Source organism: Panicum hallii, chromosome 2 (assembly GCF_002211085.1).
Source record: "Panicum hallii strain FIL2 chromosome 2, PHallii_v3.1, whole genome shotgun sequence".
Lineage (NCBI taxonomy): Eukaryota > Viridiplantae > Streptophyta > Magnoliopsida > Poales > Poaceae > Panicum > Panicum hallii.
In genome coordinates this window covers 47,080,490-47,101,178 of record NC_038043.1, presented here as the reverse complement: position 1 = coordinate 47,101,178, position 20,689 = coordinate 47,080,490, and the positions used below count along the sequence as shown (strand labels likewise).

The 20,689-nt window shown below is 48.4% G+C and overlaps 3 protein-coding genes across 3 annotated transcripts; 2 read left to right on the top strand and 1 right to left on the bottom strand.

The window, feature by feature from the left end:
• Window positions 1-4,487: 4,487 nt before the first annotated feature.
• On the top strand, window positions 4,488-7,662 carry LOC112881157 (multiple organellar RNA editing factor 8, chloroplastic/mitochondrial-like). Its single transcript, XM_025945849.1, has 4 exons — window positions 4,488-4,882; window positions 5,816-5,913; window positions 6,009-6,074; window positions 6,944-7,662. Exons 1-4 carry the CDS (start codon window positions 4,488-4,490, stop codon window positions 7,660-7,662), a joined length of 1,278 nt encoding a protein of 425 aa, XP_025801634.1.
• A 3,498-nt stretch (window positions 7,663-11,160) lies between these two features.
• On the bottom strand, window positions 11,161-13,162 carry LOC112881727 (double-stranded RNA-binding protein 3-like). Its single transcript, XM_025946559.1, has 3 exons — window positions 12,545-13,162; window positions 12,232-12,451; window positions 11,161-12,131 (listed from the first exon to the last, which is right to left on the bottom strand). The coding sequence occupies exons 1-3, from the start codon at window positions 12,788-12,790 to the stop codon at window positions 11,560-11,562; spliced, it is 1,038 nt and encodes a 345-aa protein (XP_025802344.1). The 5' UTR covers window positions 12,791-13,162; the 3' UTR covers window positions 11,161-11,559.
• A 2,185-nt stretch (window positions 13,163-15,347) lies between these two features.
• LOC112881615 (probable protein S-acyltransferase 7) lies at window positions 15,348-20,367 on the top strand. Its single transcript, XM_025946395.1, has 5 exons — window positions 15,348-15,434; window positions 17,351-17,533; window positions 18,711-19,010; window positions 19,175-19,408; window positions 19,499-20,367. Exons 1-5 carry the CDS (start codon window positions 15,348-15,350, stop codon window positions 20,027-20,029), a joined length of 1,335 nt encoding a protein of 444 aa, XP_025802180.1. The 3' UTR covers window positions 20,030-20,367.
• The last annotated feature ends 322 nt before the right edge of the window (window positions 20,368-20,689 follow it).

Here is a 20,689-nt window from a genome sequence, read left to right as displayed (position 1 = left end):
GTCCAGTTGAATAAATGTCCCGCTGGGCCTGTGTGGGCTGATCCTGGATCAGTATTCTTTGCGACCCATTCGAGATCCGCATCCGCAATGGGCTCCCTACCGGCGGCTACCGCCATCGACCGCGAGCCTTTGTGTGCGAATCCATTAAGGTCCCGTTTGGATCAAAGGAAAATCAAAGGATTTTTTAAGGAATACAATCCATAGGAAAGGAAACACGCTGCTACGTTTGGAACGGAGGAAACCGGCGATCCATTCCGCAGGAAAGGAAACTACGGGTGTGCATTTTACAGGAATAAAAAAATCCACTCCGAGTCAAAGGAAAGAAAAGCTCGCTCTTTCTCCGTCTCTGTCTCTCACGTTCTCTCTCCGTCTGGATCTGCTTTTTCTCTTCCTCACGAAGCTCTCATCCCCAACCATGGCTCTACAGAACTAGCTCATCTGCCTCAAGATTGGACCTCAAGATGACGAATCCACGACCAAGTAGCTCATCTGCTCAACGGAATCGCCCTCCTCTGCCTTTTCCCCTTCCATCAACACTAGATTGTGGTTCTCAATCTGGAGGGGATGAAGTAATTTCACAAGAAACAGGTAAAGATCTCAGCTCTCCCTGCCTTATCTCAGTGTAGGGAGGTAGGATGGCGGCGGTGAATCGTGTTTCCAGGCGTCGAGGTGGAGCTGGAGAGGGCTGGCGGGGGTGCCGCTGTGATGGAGGGCGCTGTACGCGTCAATGGCACGATACGAGAGTATCGCCACTTCTTGCCGCTTGACCGCCGGCGCTGCCCCGGCTCTGGGTCCTCGCTTGCTTCTTCACCCCAGGACCTTTGGCCCTGCCTTGGCCTAGAGCCGGGTCTGCACCCAACCCAATGCCGGCAAAAGCTTGTACTCCGTAGCTACAATGAAAAATATTTGCGCATACTCTCTTTTTATTTGCACTGTATCTATCAGAGTATCGCAACTTGTAGCGAACCTATCCAGAGGAATGGAAGCATGCACGTTAATTGTTTGCTTCTGCTATTTGTCCTTGAGAAACTAATTGTTGAAAACGACTTGTCCGTGCCTCTGCACTACTTGTGGTCTGGAATTTTTCATTTGTCTGAATCGAATTTTTCCTTTGTGAAAAAAAAGGTGTGGTTGACTGATAATCAGAAAAACTGAAGACTTGAGATGTTACAGGACCATAAACCTTTTATTTATACTTTTACTTATTGTTCGAAGCCTTGCTCATTTACTGGACACCAAGTTGAGCAAACATTGTAACAGTGTAGATCAGAGATTATTTTTACACTCGTGTAAGACATGCAGATAGTCATTGTCTGCTTAGCAAAATGCAATTGTACAATCCAACTTTCGCAATTGCCCTCGTGCATACAGAAAATATAGCAGCTTGATGATGTCAAAGTTGTGACCTCATATAAAGCAAGATTAGGTGCTTTCTTTGTATTATTCTGAAACTAAGATTGTATTTCTGATTAGGCCCAAAAGGCAAATCTGGTAGAGCAAATTGGAATCATCAAATGATTGTTTATCTTATTGGGCTATTAAAAGATCATGATGTGCCCAGATTCCGAACAAACAATGCATGGAGCAAGGAGGCATGGAAGAGTATTACAGAGCAATTCAATAAAAAATTTTCAACCTTGTACTCTGTTTCTCAAGTAAAACAAAAGGAGCGGGATATGAAAAAAGAGTATCGAGTTGTAAAAGATTTGTCTGCAGAAAGTGGTTTTGGTTGGGATCCTGATAGGATGATGGTCACAGCGCCAGATGTGGTTTGGAAATCGCTAGAAGCACATAGAAACAAAGAAGCCCTTCTTCGCTGGCGAGACAAGTCATTTCCATATTATAACGATCTGTTTGCTCTCTATGATGGTGAGTTGCAGCTGAACTTAAATCTTTACTAACTGCACATATTCCTATACTTGTATATGTGTATAATAATTTTTCATATAATCTATACAGGACGATATGCTGAAGGGAGAAGCTGTTGTGGAATGGATCATTATTCAAATAGGGAGAAACAACCTGTAAGAGTAGCAGGATCAGATTCGTCATTGAATTTTATTTCTGAAGAAGGGGGAAGCAAGGATGAAACCAACTGGTTTGGTACAGATGCATTTAGTCAATTCTCAGACCAAGCAAATGACTCTGCATTTCTTGAGGCACTGGAAGGAGAAAAAGAACAACCTTTTGTTGATCAAACAGCATTTGATTCAGAACAAGTTCCAGAGCTACCATGCATAAATTCCAGACTATCTATTTCAACTCCACAAGTGCCAGACAAAAGGCGGGCAAAAAGGCCAAAACCTGACACTGCTTCATCCAATGATTTTCATGAGAGATACTTAAGGCTCAAAAAAGAGGAGATTGATCGATTTACAGCTGTTGAGGAAAAAAAATGGAGGATCCATACAGCATAAAAAATTGTGTGTCAACACTTGAGGGGATGGCTGAAGAACTACTGATGGAAGAAATGATAAGGCAGCAGATATTTTCAAAGACAATCCACCAGCCAGGGAAGTGTTTCTCTCATTTACTAGTGACCAGTTTCGACTAGGGTGGCTACGCAAACAACTTTAGCTTCCATAAGACTAGCTTTTGTTACATGTGTGCAGGTACGCATGTTTATTTTGTGATCAATTGCTGTAGTACTAACTACTGCAACATTGGGTAGCCTAACTTTTGTATAGAGTACTAATATAGCAGTGCTCATAACATAACTGATAATTAGCAAGGTACAAATTAACCGACTCATGAGAGTGGATGAGTTTACAATTAATATAAGAACTTCTCTATCTTTGACTTGTTCGTCTTGTAATATAATCTTCCCACATTCTCATAGCTATGTCATCTCGCATTGCATTTCCTGCTTGTCGCTCATTGTTAAATGTTGGCACATCACTGTTATATCGATCATCTCCTTGTGGTACAGACCTCATGTTTTGTTCATTGATATCTATAGAGGCATCCTGGGGCAATAACATATCTCCATTGTGTAGCCGTATAAAATTGTGAGTTACACAACAAGCTACAGCAATATCAACCTGTGTACTAATGTCATATAATGTAGCAGCTTTGAGTATTGGATACCTCATTTTTAGTATACCAATAATTCTCTCTATATGATTTCGTAGCTGAGCATGTCGGAGGTTGAATAATTCCTTGTAGTTCTGTGGTTTTTGTGCTGCTCTTCCCTGTTCTTGTAAATGATATCTTGTTCCACGATACGGAGCAAGATATTCTGGTGTGTTTTCATAACCTGCATCCACTAAATAAAATTTACCAGGTGGCACACTAAATCCATGGTTGAGTGCATCTTGGAGAACTCTTGCATCAGAGGCTGACCCCTCCCATCTAGCATGTACATGAACAAACCTTAGATCAAAGTCGCAAGCCACCATGACATTTTGTGAGAGATCCTGTTTTCTGTTTCTATATGGCTCTTCTTGACCAAATGGAATTGTCACAGGGATGTGAGTGCCATCTATAGCGCCAATACAGTTCTGCACATATCATTTAGAATTAGTATCATGCTTAGTTCAAGTTCTTATTGCTATAGCAGTAAAAAGAAATACCTGAAAGTATGGAGAAAATTTGGGTTGTCTTAATATACGATGTGGGTGTAGAGAAGGTGGGCGTATATAGTTGCATGTCAATTGTGTAAGAGGATACAACACTGCCCGGAAGTGCCAGCTGATTGTCTCTCCACTATGCTGAAATTGGTCTTGCAATGTCCGATTGCTAGCATTTTTTGACACTGCATATAAAAAATATACCAAGCTGCTCTTCTACAGAGACATAACTTGAATCAGCAAGATTATTTTTACGCAATCTTTGGACTAATGCTTGGAATATCTCTCTCCATATGAAATCTGGTTCTACACACGATTTCATGACTAGTTAGAGTCTCATGTATAAATGTGGCTCCATTCCTACAAGAAGTGTGTATTGTTTGTTTTTGTGATGCTTGGGAAGAGGTATCTTCCTGTAATGTGGGCTGTAATGTGGGCAATATGCAGAAAATAAACTCATCATCATTTCTGGACCTACGATGGTAGTTTGAATCCATGAAAATGAATACTACTACTTGGTTTGCTACAGGTGGGTGAGTGTGTTTGAATGGCTCTTGCAATGTTGTATGTCATATGGGTGAATTATATAGCAAGAAGCTAGCTAGAGAGGTCCAACGGTCTTATGCCCAACGACTAGCATGTGTGCATCATGTCCAACGGCTAGTATGTGCTTGCAACGGCTAGTACCCTCCGTGGTTCAAATATTCAAACTTGTATGTTTCCTGCAATCCAAACAACAACAATTCTAGTTTCCTGTGTTTTGAATTCCTATGGTTTTCTCATCTTCTTGATTCCTACGTTTTGCCCATTCCTACGTTTTTTCCTATTCCTGTATTTTTCTTTCCTTTATTCCAAACGGGGCCCAAACCCTCGCCGTCTTCTACCGTTCCCCCGTCCCGTTCTCTAGGGTTTTTCCCGATGGCGTCGGCGTCGGCGTCGGCGTCGGCGTCGCGCGCGCTCCGCCTCGCCAGCCTCTCGGCGCCCCTCCCCGGCGGCGGCGGCGCCGTCTCCTCCCGTCCCCTTCGCCCCCTCGCCGCCGCGGCCGGGAGCCTCCACCCGGCAGCGGCGCAGCGCCCGTCCCCGTCCGCACCCGCCAGGCTCTTCTCGTCGCAGCCCGCCACGTCGTCGCTGAGGGACTCGTCGCCGAACTGGAGCAACCGGCCGCCCAAGGAGTCGATCCTTCTGGACGGCTGCGACTTCGAACACTGGCTCGTCCTCATGGACTCGCCCCCCGGGGATCCCGGGAACCCCGACGTCCCCCGCGACGGCATCATCGACTCCTACATCAAGACCCTCGCAAAGGTCGTTGGAAGGTACAGCCGTATACTACGATCTCGCCCCTCATGTTGTCACGCGCACAATTTGATTTGGTGATCGATGGGTAGGGGGTGGCGCAGGGATTGACAAGGTGGTCTGGCGAATGTTGTGTTACTGTCTTATGCGACATCACCTGTCATTCTGGTGGATGTTCTGATAAGCGAGAACTGCACGCATGAGTTATTTGGATTCGGATTTGTCTTCTGTTGTAATCATCAGCCATGGCGCGCTTGTGATTGGATTTATGTCTATTGAAAAATTGGCTCTAGTTGCCATTTTAGGTGTATTATCACATTTGTCTATGTTTACACAGGGATTTATTAGACACTCGACTTATCCTAGCCAGTTCTTCTATTTTGCTATGTGTGACATTTGTTATTGGAGTGCTTGTTTTCTTCTATCCATTTAGTTGGTCGTTGTTAGTAATGTCTTTTTCTAATTTGCGGTTTCTTGAAGTGTGAATTAACGAGTCAAGGAGGGGAAGTAGGAATTGGGTTATTCTCTTCGTAGCATTGTGGAAGAGATCTATTCGATATAATGGGACGTAAATTCGAATTGAAGTGCTATTCTCATTTCTCAAACATATATTTGATGCCTCCTATTCAAGTTTGTTCAGGATATAGTGTCTGTAGGTCCATGGTGGAAAAAAAATGTAGTGTCTGTAGGTGGATTATGATCCTTACCGGGTTACCACAGGAGCACAATTATATTTTGAAACCCTGATGGCAATCAGTCTATCACTGACTTGCAATTTTCTTCATGTTTGTATACTTAATTATCTCTTAGAACTGAAGTAGAGCTCAGACTTGAGGACATCAAAATGGAGCTCTTTGCTTAAACATTTGGTTGTTTCAACATATACAGTGTACTATTCATTTTCTATTTTTGTTTTGAATTTCTTTTGTATCTCATATCTATCCTTATTCCAGCGAGGAAGAAGCAAGGCAAAAGATATATTCAGTGTCAACTCGTCATTATTTTGCTTTTGGTGCCCTCGTATCTGAGGAGCTATCCTACAAAATCAAAGGTATTGCAGCATGATACTTTCTATAGGCAGTATGTGGTGAAGCGGACTCTAATTGCTTTTTTCTCTAACCTTGTAACCATAAATTTTTTTTGTAGAGTTGCCCAATGTCCGCTGGGTTCTTCCTGATTCATACCTGGATGTGAAGAACAAGGACTATGGAGGTAATACATATGTTCTTCCTGTGTTGTATCTGGACCAGTTAACGGTAGTTGCTGACTCCCAGTTATATCTTTCTCATGGTGCTGGTTGCCTGTTTTATATGTCACACTCTTTATAATTGGATTGTATGGCCTGTGAAAATCAGTCCATGTGTACTTGAACTAGTTGTAATTCCTTTGAGCTCTTACGTTTGATCTGTAAATCATTTGTTGTATTCAATTTCTGCTGCTCATTACTTCTTTGCCCTCTTGTACTCTAACTTGGCACCAAACTATATAGAAATGGGTATCTCACTATTCCTGATCCTTTGAATTTTTCTAGCATTAAATACATGTAGGTGAACTTTGTAACTTCAGTCTTAAGAGGACATATTAAGGATGTACTAATATGCCTGATAACAGGTCCAATTGAACAGATAGGCTGATAAGTGATTACTTGATTACATTTTATTTTTCTGATTTGGAGTTTATATTGTTCTGTAGGTGATGTTATGTTAGTAGCTGTGATTATTGTAGATAGTGCCAATTGCCTTTGTACTTGAGAACTGTGTGGCAGCACTATTGCGTGGTTTATAACCAAATGCTTTCTAATGTGTTTGTCCTAGTGTTTTCTGTATGTTAGTTTCTGTTGTGCTTTTGCATGCAAGAAAGCATTTGTAATCTAATATTGTTTCAAATTTGTACGTTTTCTAGCCTGTTAAGGTCATGGGAATGATAATTTACGAGGAATAGTGGATTGCATATGTGTGCTGATGGCTGGGGTTGCGAAAATTCATTTACAATTTAGATCTGTTTTAGGTTATCTCTGTCTTATGTGACAGAAGCAGCAAGAACTTTTATATGTATGTCTGATCCTCAATGTCTTGTTTCAGGGGAGCCTTTTATAAATGGACAAGCTGTTCCGTATGACCCTAAGTACCATGAGGAGTGGATGAGAAACGATGAACGTGCCAATAATAGAAACCGGCGCAATGATAGGCCTCGTAACACTGATAGATCAAGGAGCTTTGATAGAAGGGAGAACATGCAGAACTTCCAGAACAGAGATGTGCCCCCTGGGCAGGGATTTAACAGCCCCCGTCCAGGGCAGAACCCGAGGCCACCTTGTGACGCTCCTCCGATGCACCCTGCTCAGGGCAACATGCCGCCACCTCCACCACCAAATGCTGGTGCTCCGCCGTCGTACCAACCACATGCTCCAAACTATCAGCAAGGTGGTGCTCCTGGCTACCAAGGTGGACTGCCTGGATACCAAGGTAGCCCTGGTGGTAACATGCATGGTGGCCTGGGCCCTGCTTACCCGAGCAACAACCCTGGATATCAAGGTGGAGGGCCAGGCTTCCAGGGAAGCAATCCATCTCCTTCCCAAGGTGGCGGCCAACCCCCTTATCAGGGCAGCAATCCGCCACCTCCGTTCCAAGGTGGCGACCAACCCCCTTACCAAGGTGGCAACCCTAGCTATGGCAGGGGTGGTGCACCAGGCTACCCAGGCCAAGCAGGAAATGCAAACTACCAACAAAACAGCAGTAACTACAACGCTGGTGCACCGGGCTATGGGACGGGATTCCACTGCATGAACACCTGTCACTGATGTGTGGAGTTAGGCCTGCACATTAGTGACCCAACTGTAGGGAGAAGTACCGCAGAGGATCCGTATCCCAGGCTGTGAGGGAAGGGATGGATGAGGTAGGAATTACCAATAGAACATATAGAACACTACTACTAGATAGATGATGTGTAGAAGCTATTACACGCTTGGTCTAGCTTCTGCCAATTTGTTTTGATAGTCTATGCATGGTTATATAAAGCATAAACCTATGAGAACTCGGTTTCAAATGTGTTGAACAAGTGTGTCGATGTGTCTGAAACTGGTGATCCATGGCGCTGGTTTCACTTCTGTTACCTGTGCTGGTTAGAAGGCCTTTTGTTCCAATAAGTACACTGATCACTGTGCAAATAATCGTGTGTTACGAGAACCGGTTCTTTTTATTATGATTGTTGAATCTGTTACCTAGAGTTAAGCGAGCTGCTTGTTAGAGCACTGCGCTCCAGAAATTTGTTCTCGAGCCACCTTGCACTTGTATAGAAATATACTACCTCCGTTCTAAATTATAATTTATTTTAATTTTTTTAAATATATATATTTTTTAATACCTCCACCTCCATCATCCACCCATGACCCATGTGGTCAGCGGCACAGGATGCAGGCAGCACTCCTCTCCTCTTCCTCTTCCACCACCCCACTGCTTCGGTCAAAAGGCCTTCTTGATTGCCAACCAAAAATGGAATCCCCCATCGGCTCCTCGCTGCCAGCCGGTCGCCTTGCACAGCGACCGCTTGTGGCGTCATGTGCCGCCGCCGCGCACGGTATGGTATTGATGGATGGACGGTTGCGGTTGGACTGGCCTCGCGCCTGACGCGACGTAGCAGTAGAAGCCTCCACGCACTCCACTCCACTGCTTGAGGTGGGCGGGCTCAAAGATTTTCCTGCCACACGGCGTTGAATTCGTTTTCTTCCCCCTCTGCGGCAGGTAAATATGCCTCTGCTGCAGACGAGCGTGTCGTGGCCGTAGACGCGCCGAGAGGAGAGGATCGCCATCAATTCGAGGGCCGGGGGGGGGGGGGGTGGGGGAGGGGGCGCAAAATGGCGTCGGAACCTTGAGTGAGCGGTTACACTGTCACAGCGGCACCTGCAGCAACCAGGAGGAGAGGAAGATTCAGGTTAGTTCAGAGATGGGGTGCCGGTGCCACAGTGCAGGCGTCCCATTACTACGATCTTGGCTTGTGTTTCTCAAAGCGAAGTAAAGGCCATGGCGAGGAGGTGGCCGTCAGAGTTCAGACGGGTCGACGGTGATGGCGCGCAACAGGGAATTGAATCGCGTCGGTTGCAAGCTTTGGACCCGGAAAGGGAGCGGCAGCGCAGGTAATGCCGGTGCTCGTTCACGGCTCGCGTGAGGACTGAGGAGCTTCGTTTGCCCCGGGGGCCAGTCAGTCCGGCCGCGGCCGGCGGTCACCGATCTGCTGGACCGCCGGGGGCGGATGTGCTGGAACCGGCAAGGCCGCCAAAGCAGAAGTGGAAGGGGATGGGAGTAAAAATAAGAGATAGTAGATAGTAGATGTCACCCTACGTGATGGGGGTCAGGCGTTTCCGTTGGCATCCGGCAGCGGCGTCTCGCATCCGACGCCGTCTCTCCGTGCAGCGCCCGGAGGCACCAGAAGCGGCGGTTGAGCCCTGGCCGAAGTCCAAACGCACGGCCGGTACCCCGGCACTGGTACCACGAGCCGATCCTCCCAACGCCCGTGTCTCCTCGTTGTGAGCCTGAACCCGCAACCGCCGCACGGACGCGTCACCGCCACCCACACCCCTCCGTGCCGCGCGCGAGACCGTGACGCGGACCACGAGCTCCTCGTTCTCCCCCACCTCTCCGATCGCCCCGATCACGCGAGCCGGGAGCCCGGCAACCGTACCCGCGCTCGCCTGCCGGCCGCCGCACGCACCGGCCGGTCCGCGCTGGTCAAACTCGAACCCCCGGCTTAATAAATTCTACGGCGCGGATCGCCACCATCCCCGGCAACCGAGACTGGCCGGAAACCACCACGCCAGGACCGGGGCACATGGCCGGCGCGGGCGGGCGCGCCTGCCGAAGCCGCGGGGATCGATCGGGACGGGACGGGCGTGCGTGTACGTATCGGCGCGATCGTATCCGTCCGTCCGCCTGCCGCTCGCCGATCGGACGGGGCCGTGAGGCTCCTGTTTTTTTTCTATATCATGCCATTCGTGGGGTTGGTACGTCGTGGTGCGCGCGCCGCGCGGCGTTCAAGACAGTGTGGCGTGGCGTGGGGTGGGGTGGGGCTGCGACCACGCGACGGCGAGTGGTCTACGGCTTCGAGGCTGGTCGTGGTCGACGTGGGGGCAATCACTGCGTGCACGCGCCGATGCGCGAGTAGCGGGTGCCCGCCGGGACGAACACCGAACATCCCGGCGAGCGGGCGCCGGTGCCGACGCGCAGGGTGGGCCGGCGGCCGTCGCGCTGCCACCATCGCCATGCGCGGCAACATGCGTCTCCGATCTCGGAGTGGTCAGCGGATGCGTGCGTCCCCGGCTCGCCGGACGCCGGCGTCTCCGCCGCGAAGACACGAACCGAGGGGACGAGCGATAGATATGAGGTGGATGAACGAGGCTGGGAGAGGAACTGGGAGCGGAGGTGCATCATCGAAACGTTAGCAGATACTCCTAGTGCTAGCAGGGCCGAAAAAAAATTCAGCCTCTTCTGCCATTTGAAACAGCGGAGAGCTCGTGTTCGCGCGCTCGCCCATCCCATGGGCCATGGGTCCGTGTGACCGTGTCCTTGCGTTGCTCCCTCGCTCGCTGCTCTCGCTCTGCGGGTGGACTAGTACGCCGATGGCAGCATTGATGGCGGGAAGACAGAGCCCAGCAAATGGCCACTGCCCCGCCATTAAAGCGTGCCTGCCATCTCCTCACTCCCTCTCCCTCCTGACCGCCCTCTGATGTGGCAATAAATGCCTGCGCTACGCCCATCAATGTCTCGAGATGGAGAGCTACTGGTCCAGTGGTGATCACACGCACCCGTCTTCTTCCCCCGGCCCCGGCCTTCTCCTCTGGTACCCTACCCTTTCTTCCTCCTCCCTACTCGCGTCTGCCTCGCCATTCCATTCCACAGTGCAATGCCCTTGCTGCGAGAAAGAAGAACCGGGCAGCTAGGCCGGGATGGATTTCAGTCGGCGTCCGAAGAAGAACGTAGCAATCAGGGGTGGAAAGTTTAGACCTTGGCATTAGCCTTCATCTGGGACGCTAACCGCATCATCTAGACGTCTCCTGGTTTGCATGTGCCGTTTGTTCGGCAGTCAAGGTCACCATAAACTCTGGATCTGAGATCTGTTTCGATCCTTGAATGATTCCCCCTCGCGTACGTGTACCGTCCGAGTCGATTTCTTGCGTGATTCTTGGCGGTAACGCATACGTACGGCTGATTCATTCACTCCGTAGTGAAGTTGCAACCGACAGTACTACTAGTAATTGGGAGTTTTTTATAAGATTTTTAAGCAGGCAGAAAAAGCACGGCTAAGCTTCAGAAAAAAAAGGATATGTATACGACGTGAAATTTTGTACATGGCAAGATGTGTATGCAGGGCCGACGAGATGATACGCTGGTTAACACGGAGAATGGCTTCTACTGAAGCTCTAGAACAGTAGTACAACTATATCATATGTTCATCCATCTAAAGCCCTCCGTGGTCTCATGGACATGGAGGCCACGGCTGCCTTTCTGAACTCTGAAGATCTCGCCATCCGGATCATGGTCAAAACAGCAGAGGTAGGGGGAGAGAAAAGGGAGAGAGATGCTTGGATGACCTCGTACACAACTTTTGTACAGAGAAAGCTGTGATCAAAATTCCCCCGCGAAAACAGAACCAATGAAGGCTAACGATTTCTTCTCTTCTTGCGCTTCAAAAGCCGGCCACGAGCTCACACCCTCTTGCCTGCATATGAGGATGTCGCTGGGCCATTCCGTTCCTGCTTGGCCGGCGGCCGCGGCGGCGGGGCGGCGCACACCGGGATCACCGATCGCACGCTCACGGCCGGCGCGTGGAACCCGTCCGCGGCGAAGGATCTCGGCGCGGCGCCGTGGTGGTACGCCGGGGCCGGAGCGTAGTAGCACGGCGACGGCGGGAGTGCCTCCGCGGCGGCCCTGTCCCTCACGATGGCCCTCTCCAGCATGCGCACCAGCTCCGCCGCCGCGGCGTCCATGGAGCTCGACGCCGGTTGCTGCAGCAGGTGCAGGGGAGGCAGGATCCTGGGGCCAACCGGCGGCTGCGGGGGCGCCGTCCTCGGCGGCTGAGCAGGGGTGTTCCGAGGCCGCCATTGGTGTCTGTACAGCGACGGGTTCGGAAGAACAGAGGGAGAAGATCCGGTGCCGCACTGCTTTGGCAAAGGCGCCGCCTTGCCGTCGCCTCGAGGCTTCAGCGCGGCGAGAACTCTTGCGACGATCACGTGGTCCTGCTCGTCGCCGGCGCCCGGCTCCTTGCGCGCCTCCGGCACTGCAAGAATGCGAGTCATGGTGCTCTGGACTGTCAATGCTCTGCGACTCGCAAAGATCCGCACAAGATTTGACTTTTCGGGGTTGGCTGGTTAACGTACTCCGTTTGAGGGAAGACCAGGCGGCCATGGCGGCGTTCTTCTCCGCCTGCTTCTTGGTCCTGGCGGGGTCGCCCGCGAAGCTCATGCCAGCGAGCTCCACCGTGGAGGCGAACACCGGTGAGTGGCCCGGGCCCGAGCGCACCGTGGTGTACGCCGGCAGCTTCAGCCCGGCCCGATGCGCGGTCTCCTGCAGCAGGTTCTTGTACACCCCCGTCTCATCCTACAGGCGCCCATTCCAACGAGCTGGCGTCACGCCGAAGAAGCGAGAGCGGCGAGAAGCTGGGAGCACGGGAAGATCGAGCGGGTGACTTACGAGGACCCGGGCGGCGAGCGAGGTGGAGGGCCCGCGGAGGGCGATGCGGGCGAGGGCGACCTCGGCGGCGGCGTGCTCGGCCTGGCGGAGCGTGGTGCAGCCGCTGGGGCCCTCGAAGGTCTCGCCGTTGAAGGTGACGGCGGCCCGGAAGCACGGCGCGTGGTCGGGCCCCTCCCGCGTGCACACGTACGACGGCAGGCTGAAGCAGCTCCTCTGCGCCAGCTCCTGCAGCTGGTTCTTGTACATCCCTACGTGCTGGCAGCGTTGCTACTCCGCTGCTATCTGGATGTATAGCTCCTATCCTACCTACGCAATACCTATCTGCCTCCTCCTCTTCTTCTTCTTCTTGTCGCTCATGGGATCATGGTGTCGTGGTCGTGCAGAGAGGGGGAGGGAGAGGAGCGGTCAGCTGTGGTTATGGAGCGGTTGGGACTTGGCCACTTGGGAGAGGAAAGGGAGGAGGAGGAAGAAGGGGGAGGAGGTGAGAGTGTTTAAGCAGTGAGGGTGTAGACTGCGCAGCTCCCCAATGGTGCAGTGTTGCTTTATCAGCCCGGCTCTCTCTCTCCCCCCCTCTCTCTAGCTTGTTGAGTGTTTCTTCTCTCTATTTGCAGCGTTGATCTCTCGCTCTAGAACGGAGAGGAGAGGTGCAGACACCTTCTGGTATTAATGGCGGCATTTGCATGCTGGATCGATCACACTTGCCCAGAGCCCGCCAGTCGGTCAGAGCCCGGACCCGGAGCCTCCCCACCCCACCCGATCCCGTATCCACATCGGCTTGTGCCCGCATCACGTGTTCGCAGCACGTTTCGTGAACTCGGCTGGGTACATGTCAGCCGCCGCCCGATCCATTGCTGCCAAATCGACGGCCGAGATCAGACGTATCCACAATGCGATGGGCCGATGGCCGTAAGAACGGTCACCTGATCCTAAACCAATGAAAGAGCGTGCCACCGCCCACCGCTGCTTCGGAGTTTGATAGTGTCAGAGCCCTCTCCATGTTCGTGCGCGAGATGGTAGAGGAGATGAATCAAGTAGATGGATGGCTTTGTAGCGTGTGTAGTTTAGTGAGCAGGGACCTCCCCATTCTGATCACGTTTTGTGCTGGCTCGCCATTCTGAGATTGTGCTGGCTAGATTTTCGATTGTAAAAATCCAAGCAAACACCAACCGCGAGTGTCAGAAAAAACATGGAGAGGAAAGGGACAGAGGGTGTACGTTGTCTAACTAATCATTTCCAACCATAGCAAATTAACAATGCCTAAGATAAACCACATCAACAATGTAGTAGACGTATGATGTCTTGAACCTGGCTATGATGCAGTGTTTAGTTTGAGGATTATTTGGGGTTCTCCATCATCTTCTTACTCACATTTTTGTTTGGTTTAAGGAATGAAATGGCTACAATCATTCATCAAAAGCACATAGTTACCTCAGTGTATGTTTGTTTGGACATTTGATTTTCGAAAGCTGACTTCTATGGGGTGTGGAAAAAGCTATAAAAGATAGCAAAACCACTTCTATTATGGCTTCGGCTTCCTTCGACCGGATTCATTAGGATATCGACATGGTCTGTAAAGTCACACGAAAATAATTTTCATTGTGAATTTGCGTGAAGAAGACCTCATACAAATGCGAGGATGGTTGCTGACTTTTATGATGTTAATAAGAAAAGCACACTTATATTGACTACTTCTATGATAATAGTAAGCCTTTCACTGTCTCACTTATTGGGATTATTGCGGGTTGTAGAAAAATTCTTCTTCCAACGGTCTTACACTCTTACTCATGCCATCACATGCTAAAAAGTCTCTGTTTCTCTCGATGAAGGGTCGCACAGCTCGTTAGAAAAACAAAGGCAAAGTACTAGTAGCCTCCGCACTTACTATATCCACCCGACTCGATGATCTAAACTTATTATGCTACTCGTGCTCGTCGTGACATCAAATGACGTGAAAACTCCAAGCCGCAAGTCTAAGATTATAGGCCAGAGGCCATTGTCAACATTCTCCGATCATCAGCTACACTAAGGTCCCGTTCGGTTGCATGAGAATGGTCCGGAACTGTTCCTACTCCTTCAATAATTTGTACTAGTGTGGAACTGTTCCTGGCCTGGAATGGCCCGGAACGGGATAACCGAACGGGCCTTAAGCCGGCTCCCAATAAATCCGGTCAAACGGTTGAACCACTGCCGGGGCGCTCCAGCCGTTCACCAACTCCACTCCACTCCCCGACCTGAAAAAGTCAAGCAAGGCTCCTCCTTTTAATAGCGGGACGGCGGCCGCGGCATGCTTCGCTGCCAAGTGGGCCCCGCACCGAAAAATAAACGGCCCGGCCCCACCGCTGGGGACACGGTGGCACGCCGCCCGCTGCTACGCGCACGCCGCCGTGCACCTCGTCTCCACTCCCAGTCCCAGGCCGCGCGGGTGCTCGCGTCGCGCAGCCGCATTTCTCTCGCCAGTGCTCGAGGACTAGTCCCCTCTCTGACTCTCTTTTCGCCCCGCGCCCCACCCCTCGCCTCCGCCGTTTCTGCTCGCCATTCCGCCCGCGCTTTCGCGTCGGCCGCCGCGGGTCGCGCCACCCCTTCCCCTCGTTTTCCACCCCGCTCCTCGTCGCCGGCGGCCGCGGGCGCCGGAGGAGCTGCTCCGGGTCGCCAGGTGCGCGCGCGCGCTCGGTTCGGGAGATCTCGGGGGCTGCTGGTTGCTCGGTCCTGGAGAGGGGGCGGAAGAGGAGAGCGCTGCGTGGGGGGTGAGGCCAGCTAAGGTTTGCAGCTCTGCGGAGGGGTAGCAGGTGGAGGGCGGTTGGGGATGTACGGGCCGCCGTCCCGCGGCGCCGGGGGAGCCGGTGCCTCCGGCGAGCAGCCTAGGGTTTACCAAGTCTGGCGGGGAAGCAACGTAAGCGCTCGCGCTCCCCCTTTCTCCACCCCTTTATTTTGGGTTTCTGTGTGCCCGTGAACAGTGGATCTGGATCTGCGTGTACGGTGATTAGCGAGGGTTTTGTGAGGTAGCGTTAAGTTCCCTGATTTGATTCCACATGAATGGTTTGGAAATTAGGTGTTGTTTTGCTGCGGTTAGTCCATGGGCTTGTGACTCCTGTGATTCTAAGCTTGAATTGTGGGGGTTTAGTGCACAAGTTCCGGAAATGTTAAGTATGTGATGCAACTGTCGTGTTGCAGTGGTTATCTAGCTGTGGAAATGTATCTGGATGATAGGAACTCCTGTAATCGTCCAAGCTTTTTTGTAGCTGTGCAGTTGTGCTATGAATTATGAAATGAGTGTTTGAGCTAGGAATGTAGTTTATATTTATCTCAAAGGGGCGTACTGCTTGTCAAGATAATGGCAAAATTCACCAGTTCTAAATGTTTGAACTTCTTGCAACTGTTACACGGTTCTGGAATTAATAATGAAATGTAGATTGAAATTAGGATTCTAGGAAGAGCATGTGCTTTCTTTAATTTGGACATGATGCTGAGAACATCCAGTACAAATGGTTTGCCTTTTTTGTTTTGTCGTGTGTTGATCAATTTGGGCCAGAAATATTAGCTTGTGTGATGTGAAATTACTTTACTCGGTGTAACTGTTGAAATGTTTTGGGATGAATCATATAACACGGATTGAAACTAGGAAGGGCAAAGGCTTTCTTTTCATTGGACTGTATTCTTAGTTTATCAGGTACAGATAGCTTCCATATTTCTGCCATGTTGATTGGGTTTTTGGGTGTTTGGCTGGAAAATATTGGTTTGAGCAGAATTACAGAACACTTAAGTTGGAGATGTGCGTATCTACCATTTTAGGAAACTCATTAGGGTAGTGAACTAGTGATGATGCTGGTCTAATTTATAGAAAGACCCTTTTTACCCATTTAGGGGTAGGGTATTTTTCATTCAAATAGCCTTTTTATCCTAGGGGAAATAGGGATACCTTTTATTTATCCATGGTGAACCAGCATGTATTTATAGTGTTCCAAAGGGCGTCATTAGGCGCTCGCCTTGGCATTCTTAAGCCCTGTGCGGAGGGGCAGCGCCTCGCCTAAGGGGATAGGCGGAGGTATAGGAGCTTCAACACTGGAGGTATAGGTGCCGCCAGGTTATATGTATTAGACTTTGTTTATCAGCTATTGGGGCTTCTTTTGTGATAGTTTATGAATTGTGAACAGTTCCCATTTTGTGAGAGTCTATGAATTGTGAACAGTCCCAGGCAAGCTGTGTATTGCCCAGAGATTAACATTTGTTGTCACCTGCTCAGTGCTCACTGGCCAATTATTTACTCATACAATCTCGTGAAGAATCAAGAATTTGAATTTATTTTTGATTGTTAGGCACCCCTTCTTCCCTGGAAGTGTAATTTAAGATAATACAATGAGGAAGGCTGGCAGTGGTCTGTATCACTTGACTTTTGGATAGAGTTATAGAAATTGGTTTCGAGTTTACAACAAATTAGAGGGGTTAACTGGCTAACTTTCCAGAAAGCATGATGGGTTCTGTCGTGCACAGGACACACTTCCTGTCAACAGAATCATAATCCACACAAGTATTGCTTGGATAGTTCTTTATATTATTATAATTGTTTACTTTGTACAATATCCTTCCAGTACCTTTTTTTTTGTATTATACGTTCATTTTCCGATAGCATTTATTACGGGTAGGTGTTTGACTGGACATCTGTGTTTAGTATCCAATGAATAAATTGTTTGTAATCTAACTTTCTTCATATATTACATGATGTTTTGTTTTTTATACATCTCTTCACAATTGCAGTTGTCACAAGTTTCCTATATTGGTTTCTAAAATAGCTACTGATATTCTTTTCAGGAGTTTTTCTTGCAAGGCCGGTTCATATTTGGACCTGATGTGAGATCCTTGTTTCTCACTATATTCCTCATTCTCGCACCAGTGGTGATCTTCTGTATATTTGTGGCCAGACATCTTATCAATGACTTTCCTGATCACTGGGGAATTTCAGTTATGGTCATAGTTATCGTCTTCGCAGTATATGTAAGTTTTGTTATTACTCTGTTCTTTCTAAACCATTTCAAGGAATTCGAAGCATGCTTGTCTGGAGTTGGTTGCTTCATATTGGCAGTTAAGCCATGTTCTGTTGCATGATAATTTAATCTTCTTGATAAATAGGAAGTGTGGTAGTGGACAGCAATCAAATTGCCAACTTTTCACGTCAGTTTGTTGATGAAATTTTGTTAAATTTATTCCTTAATTAGTAAATTTTGAATAAAGTTGTCAAATAGCGCACACACTTTGAATATGGATATAGAAATGTAACGTGTGGAGACTGAATGTATAAAGAGTAACATACTGTATAATTCATAGTTTTATTAACAAGAACTGCCAGTAGGTCCCTTGTCTTACCCCTGCTTTTATTTAATCTCCTCTTTTGATGCTTGAGTTCCATTTCTTTCGGAATGAAACCGTTTTGAGCCCCACACGGCAGTGATATGTTAGATCCCCAAAAGTACCATTAGGTTTTCACCACTCACTTGATGCAGCAGTGGTGCAGTACCAATTGCTGATACCTTGAGATGGTTCTTGATTATCACATCTATAAATTTGAAGAGCCAGTCTGTCATCCCTACTATAACTTTATAACTGGTTTGTTTTACAACTAATAAAAAAATTATGGGCATACATGAAGCTGCAACTGTAACCACCCATTGGAACAATGGTTGTATGTGGCCCACTATAATGGGGGTTGGTGTGAGACCCAGTGGCTCTGCCATCTGTCCTATGCGAATGATGTTTCTTTGGACACCATTTCTATTTTCTCAGTAAATGACTGTTAGCAGATATATATCTGCAGTACGAGATAACTTTCTCGATTTAAACAAAAAAATGCACATGAAAAGCCTGTAAAACATTGATTTTTGGTGTGAATGGTGGTTATGCAAATCCAAGCCCTGAGAAACACATTGGGTTGTGACTATCAAATAGAGAAATTGGAGTAGCTGGCATTGCAGATAGCATTTACAATTTATGTGAAAAAAAAAGATTACTTAACGCTAACCTCAAAGTGAATGAGATTTTTATGCATGAGGATTATCATTGAAGGTAATTGCTTTCTGTGTAAGCTTTAGTGAGTCAATCAATCAATCATGGATACGAGGTGATGTGTTTGATCTACTTCTTTATTTGACTGAATCTTTTTCCTTTTGTTTTCCAGGATTTGACATTGCTGCTTCTTACCTCTGGTAGAGATCCTGGTATAGTGCCTCGTAACACCCATCCTCCTGAACCTGAAGCCATTGATATGAACAATGATTCTGGAAATGGTCAGACACCACAGCAATTGCGTTTGCCACGGACAAAGGATGTAATCGTAAATGGAGTCATTGTGAAGGTCAAGTACTGTGACACCTGCATGCTGTATCGACCACCTCGATGCTCACACTGTTCTATCTGTAATAACTGCGTGGAGCGCTTTGATCACCACTGTCCTTGGGTTGGGCAATGCATAGGATTGGTAAGTATGAGGATGCCTTGAATAATTTAACATCGTTGTTTGCAGCATGCGTTGCCGTTTAATCTTGTATCAAGTAATGTTATCTGAAGAATACTCTGTTGATATTTTAATACATTAACAGGAGCTTCGCTATGTGGTGCTAACTGCCTGTTTATCTGTTGCAGCGCAATTATCGGTTCTTCTATATGTTTGTATTCTCTACGACATTACTCTGCCTATATGTGTTTGGCTTCTGCTGGGTGTACATTGTCAAGATCAGAGATGCAGAACAATCGTCGATCTGGAAAGCAATGTTGAAGACACCAGCATCAATGGTTCTGATCATCTACTGCTTCATCTGTGTGTGGTTTGTAGGTGGCCTGTCTGTCTTCCATTTCTACCTGATGAGCACTAACCAGGTTGGTTGCCCTGTCAGCTTTTCATAGTAGTTGATTTTACTTTTAGGCTTAGCACTAGGAATTAGTAATCACCGCTCCTCTCCTTTGCAGACAACCTATGAGAACTTCAGATATCGCTATGATCGGCGGGCCAATCCATACAACAGAGGGATTGTGAACAACTTCATGGAGATCTTCTGCACTGCAGTCCCTCCTTCCAAGAACAATTTCCGAGCTAGAGTCCCAGCAGAGCAAGGTTTACAGCAATCACGTGCACCAGCAAGGGGATTCATGAGCCCGAATATGGGCAAACCTGTTGGAGATTTTGAACTGGGTAGGAAGCCAATATCCTGGGATGAACCTCGGTCGGCAGCTGATATCAGAGACTTGGAGGTTGGTCTAGGCGGCCTATTGGATGAGAAAGAAGGCAGAATAGCCCATGCATCCCCAGATTTGAGCAGAGAAGGCCTTCCTGAGCTTACGGAAGGTAGGGCTGGTATGCATTCGAGGCGATCAAGTTGGGGTCACAGAAGTGGGACATCGGAGTCAATGGACAGTATTGCCGTGCAGATGGGAACAGGAGAATCTCACTGGGGCTCGATTAGCAGTGTCCATGGTGGTACTTCCGGTGGAGCTCACTAGCACACCGCAGCAGGTTTTAACTCATCGTCTCGTGAAACCCGCCTCTGATACTGAACGAAGAAGCAACAACCCTGTGTGTTTCTGCGCGCTTGTGCTTTTGCTTCACCTAGGATATACGTCAGTGCTTTCTTACTCGTGTCTCTGTTGTTTCATCCTGGAAGCGAATCAGTTCTTCTGATGTTGTCCTTCCTGTTTGGTGTTCTAAGCAAAAAATAACAGAAGAGCTCCTCAACTCCCTAGTGTTTTGGATGACTATCTATGTCTGTATATATATCATTGGAAATTGGAATTGTCTGTAACAAGGGTTGGCCAGTATTTTGGTTTGCACGCATCGAAAATTATCACGTGCTGCTCGCTAGGTCGTGTTTGTTTGTTCCATAATTCAGGATGTATGGTCAATTTCTCCCACCACCACCACCACCACTCGAGATTTGCAGCTTCTTGTCAGTATACGCCGTACGAAAAAAGAGCCTCCAGTCTCTGAACTTTTCTTGTTCACTTGTCATGTGTCAGGTGGCGTTCAGCCGAGTTGAGGTCCGAACCATCACAATCATTCTCCTGAGTCGCAAACGTCGGGATCTCTGTGCCTCTGTTTGTACGTGGAGGATGTACGTACTATGCTACTGGCCTCCAGCTCGACCAGCACGTATGTGCAAGCAA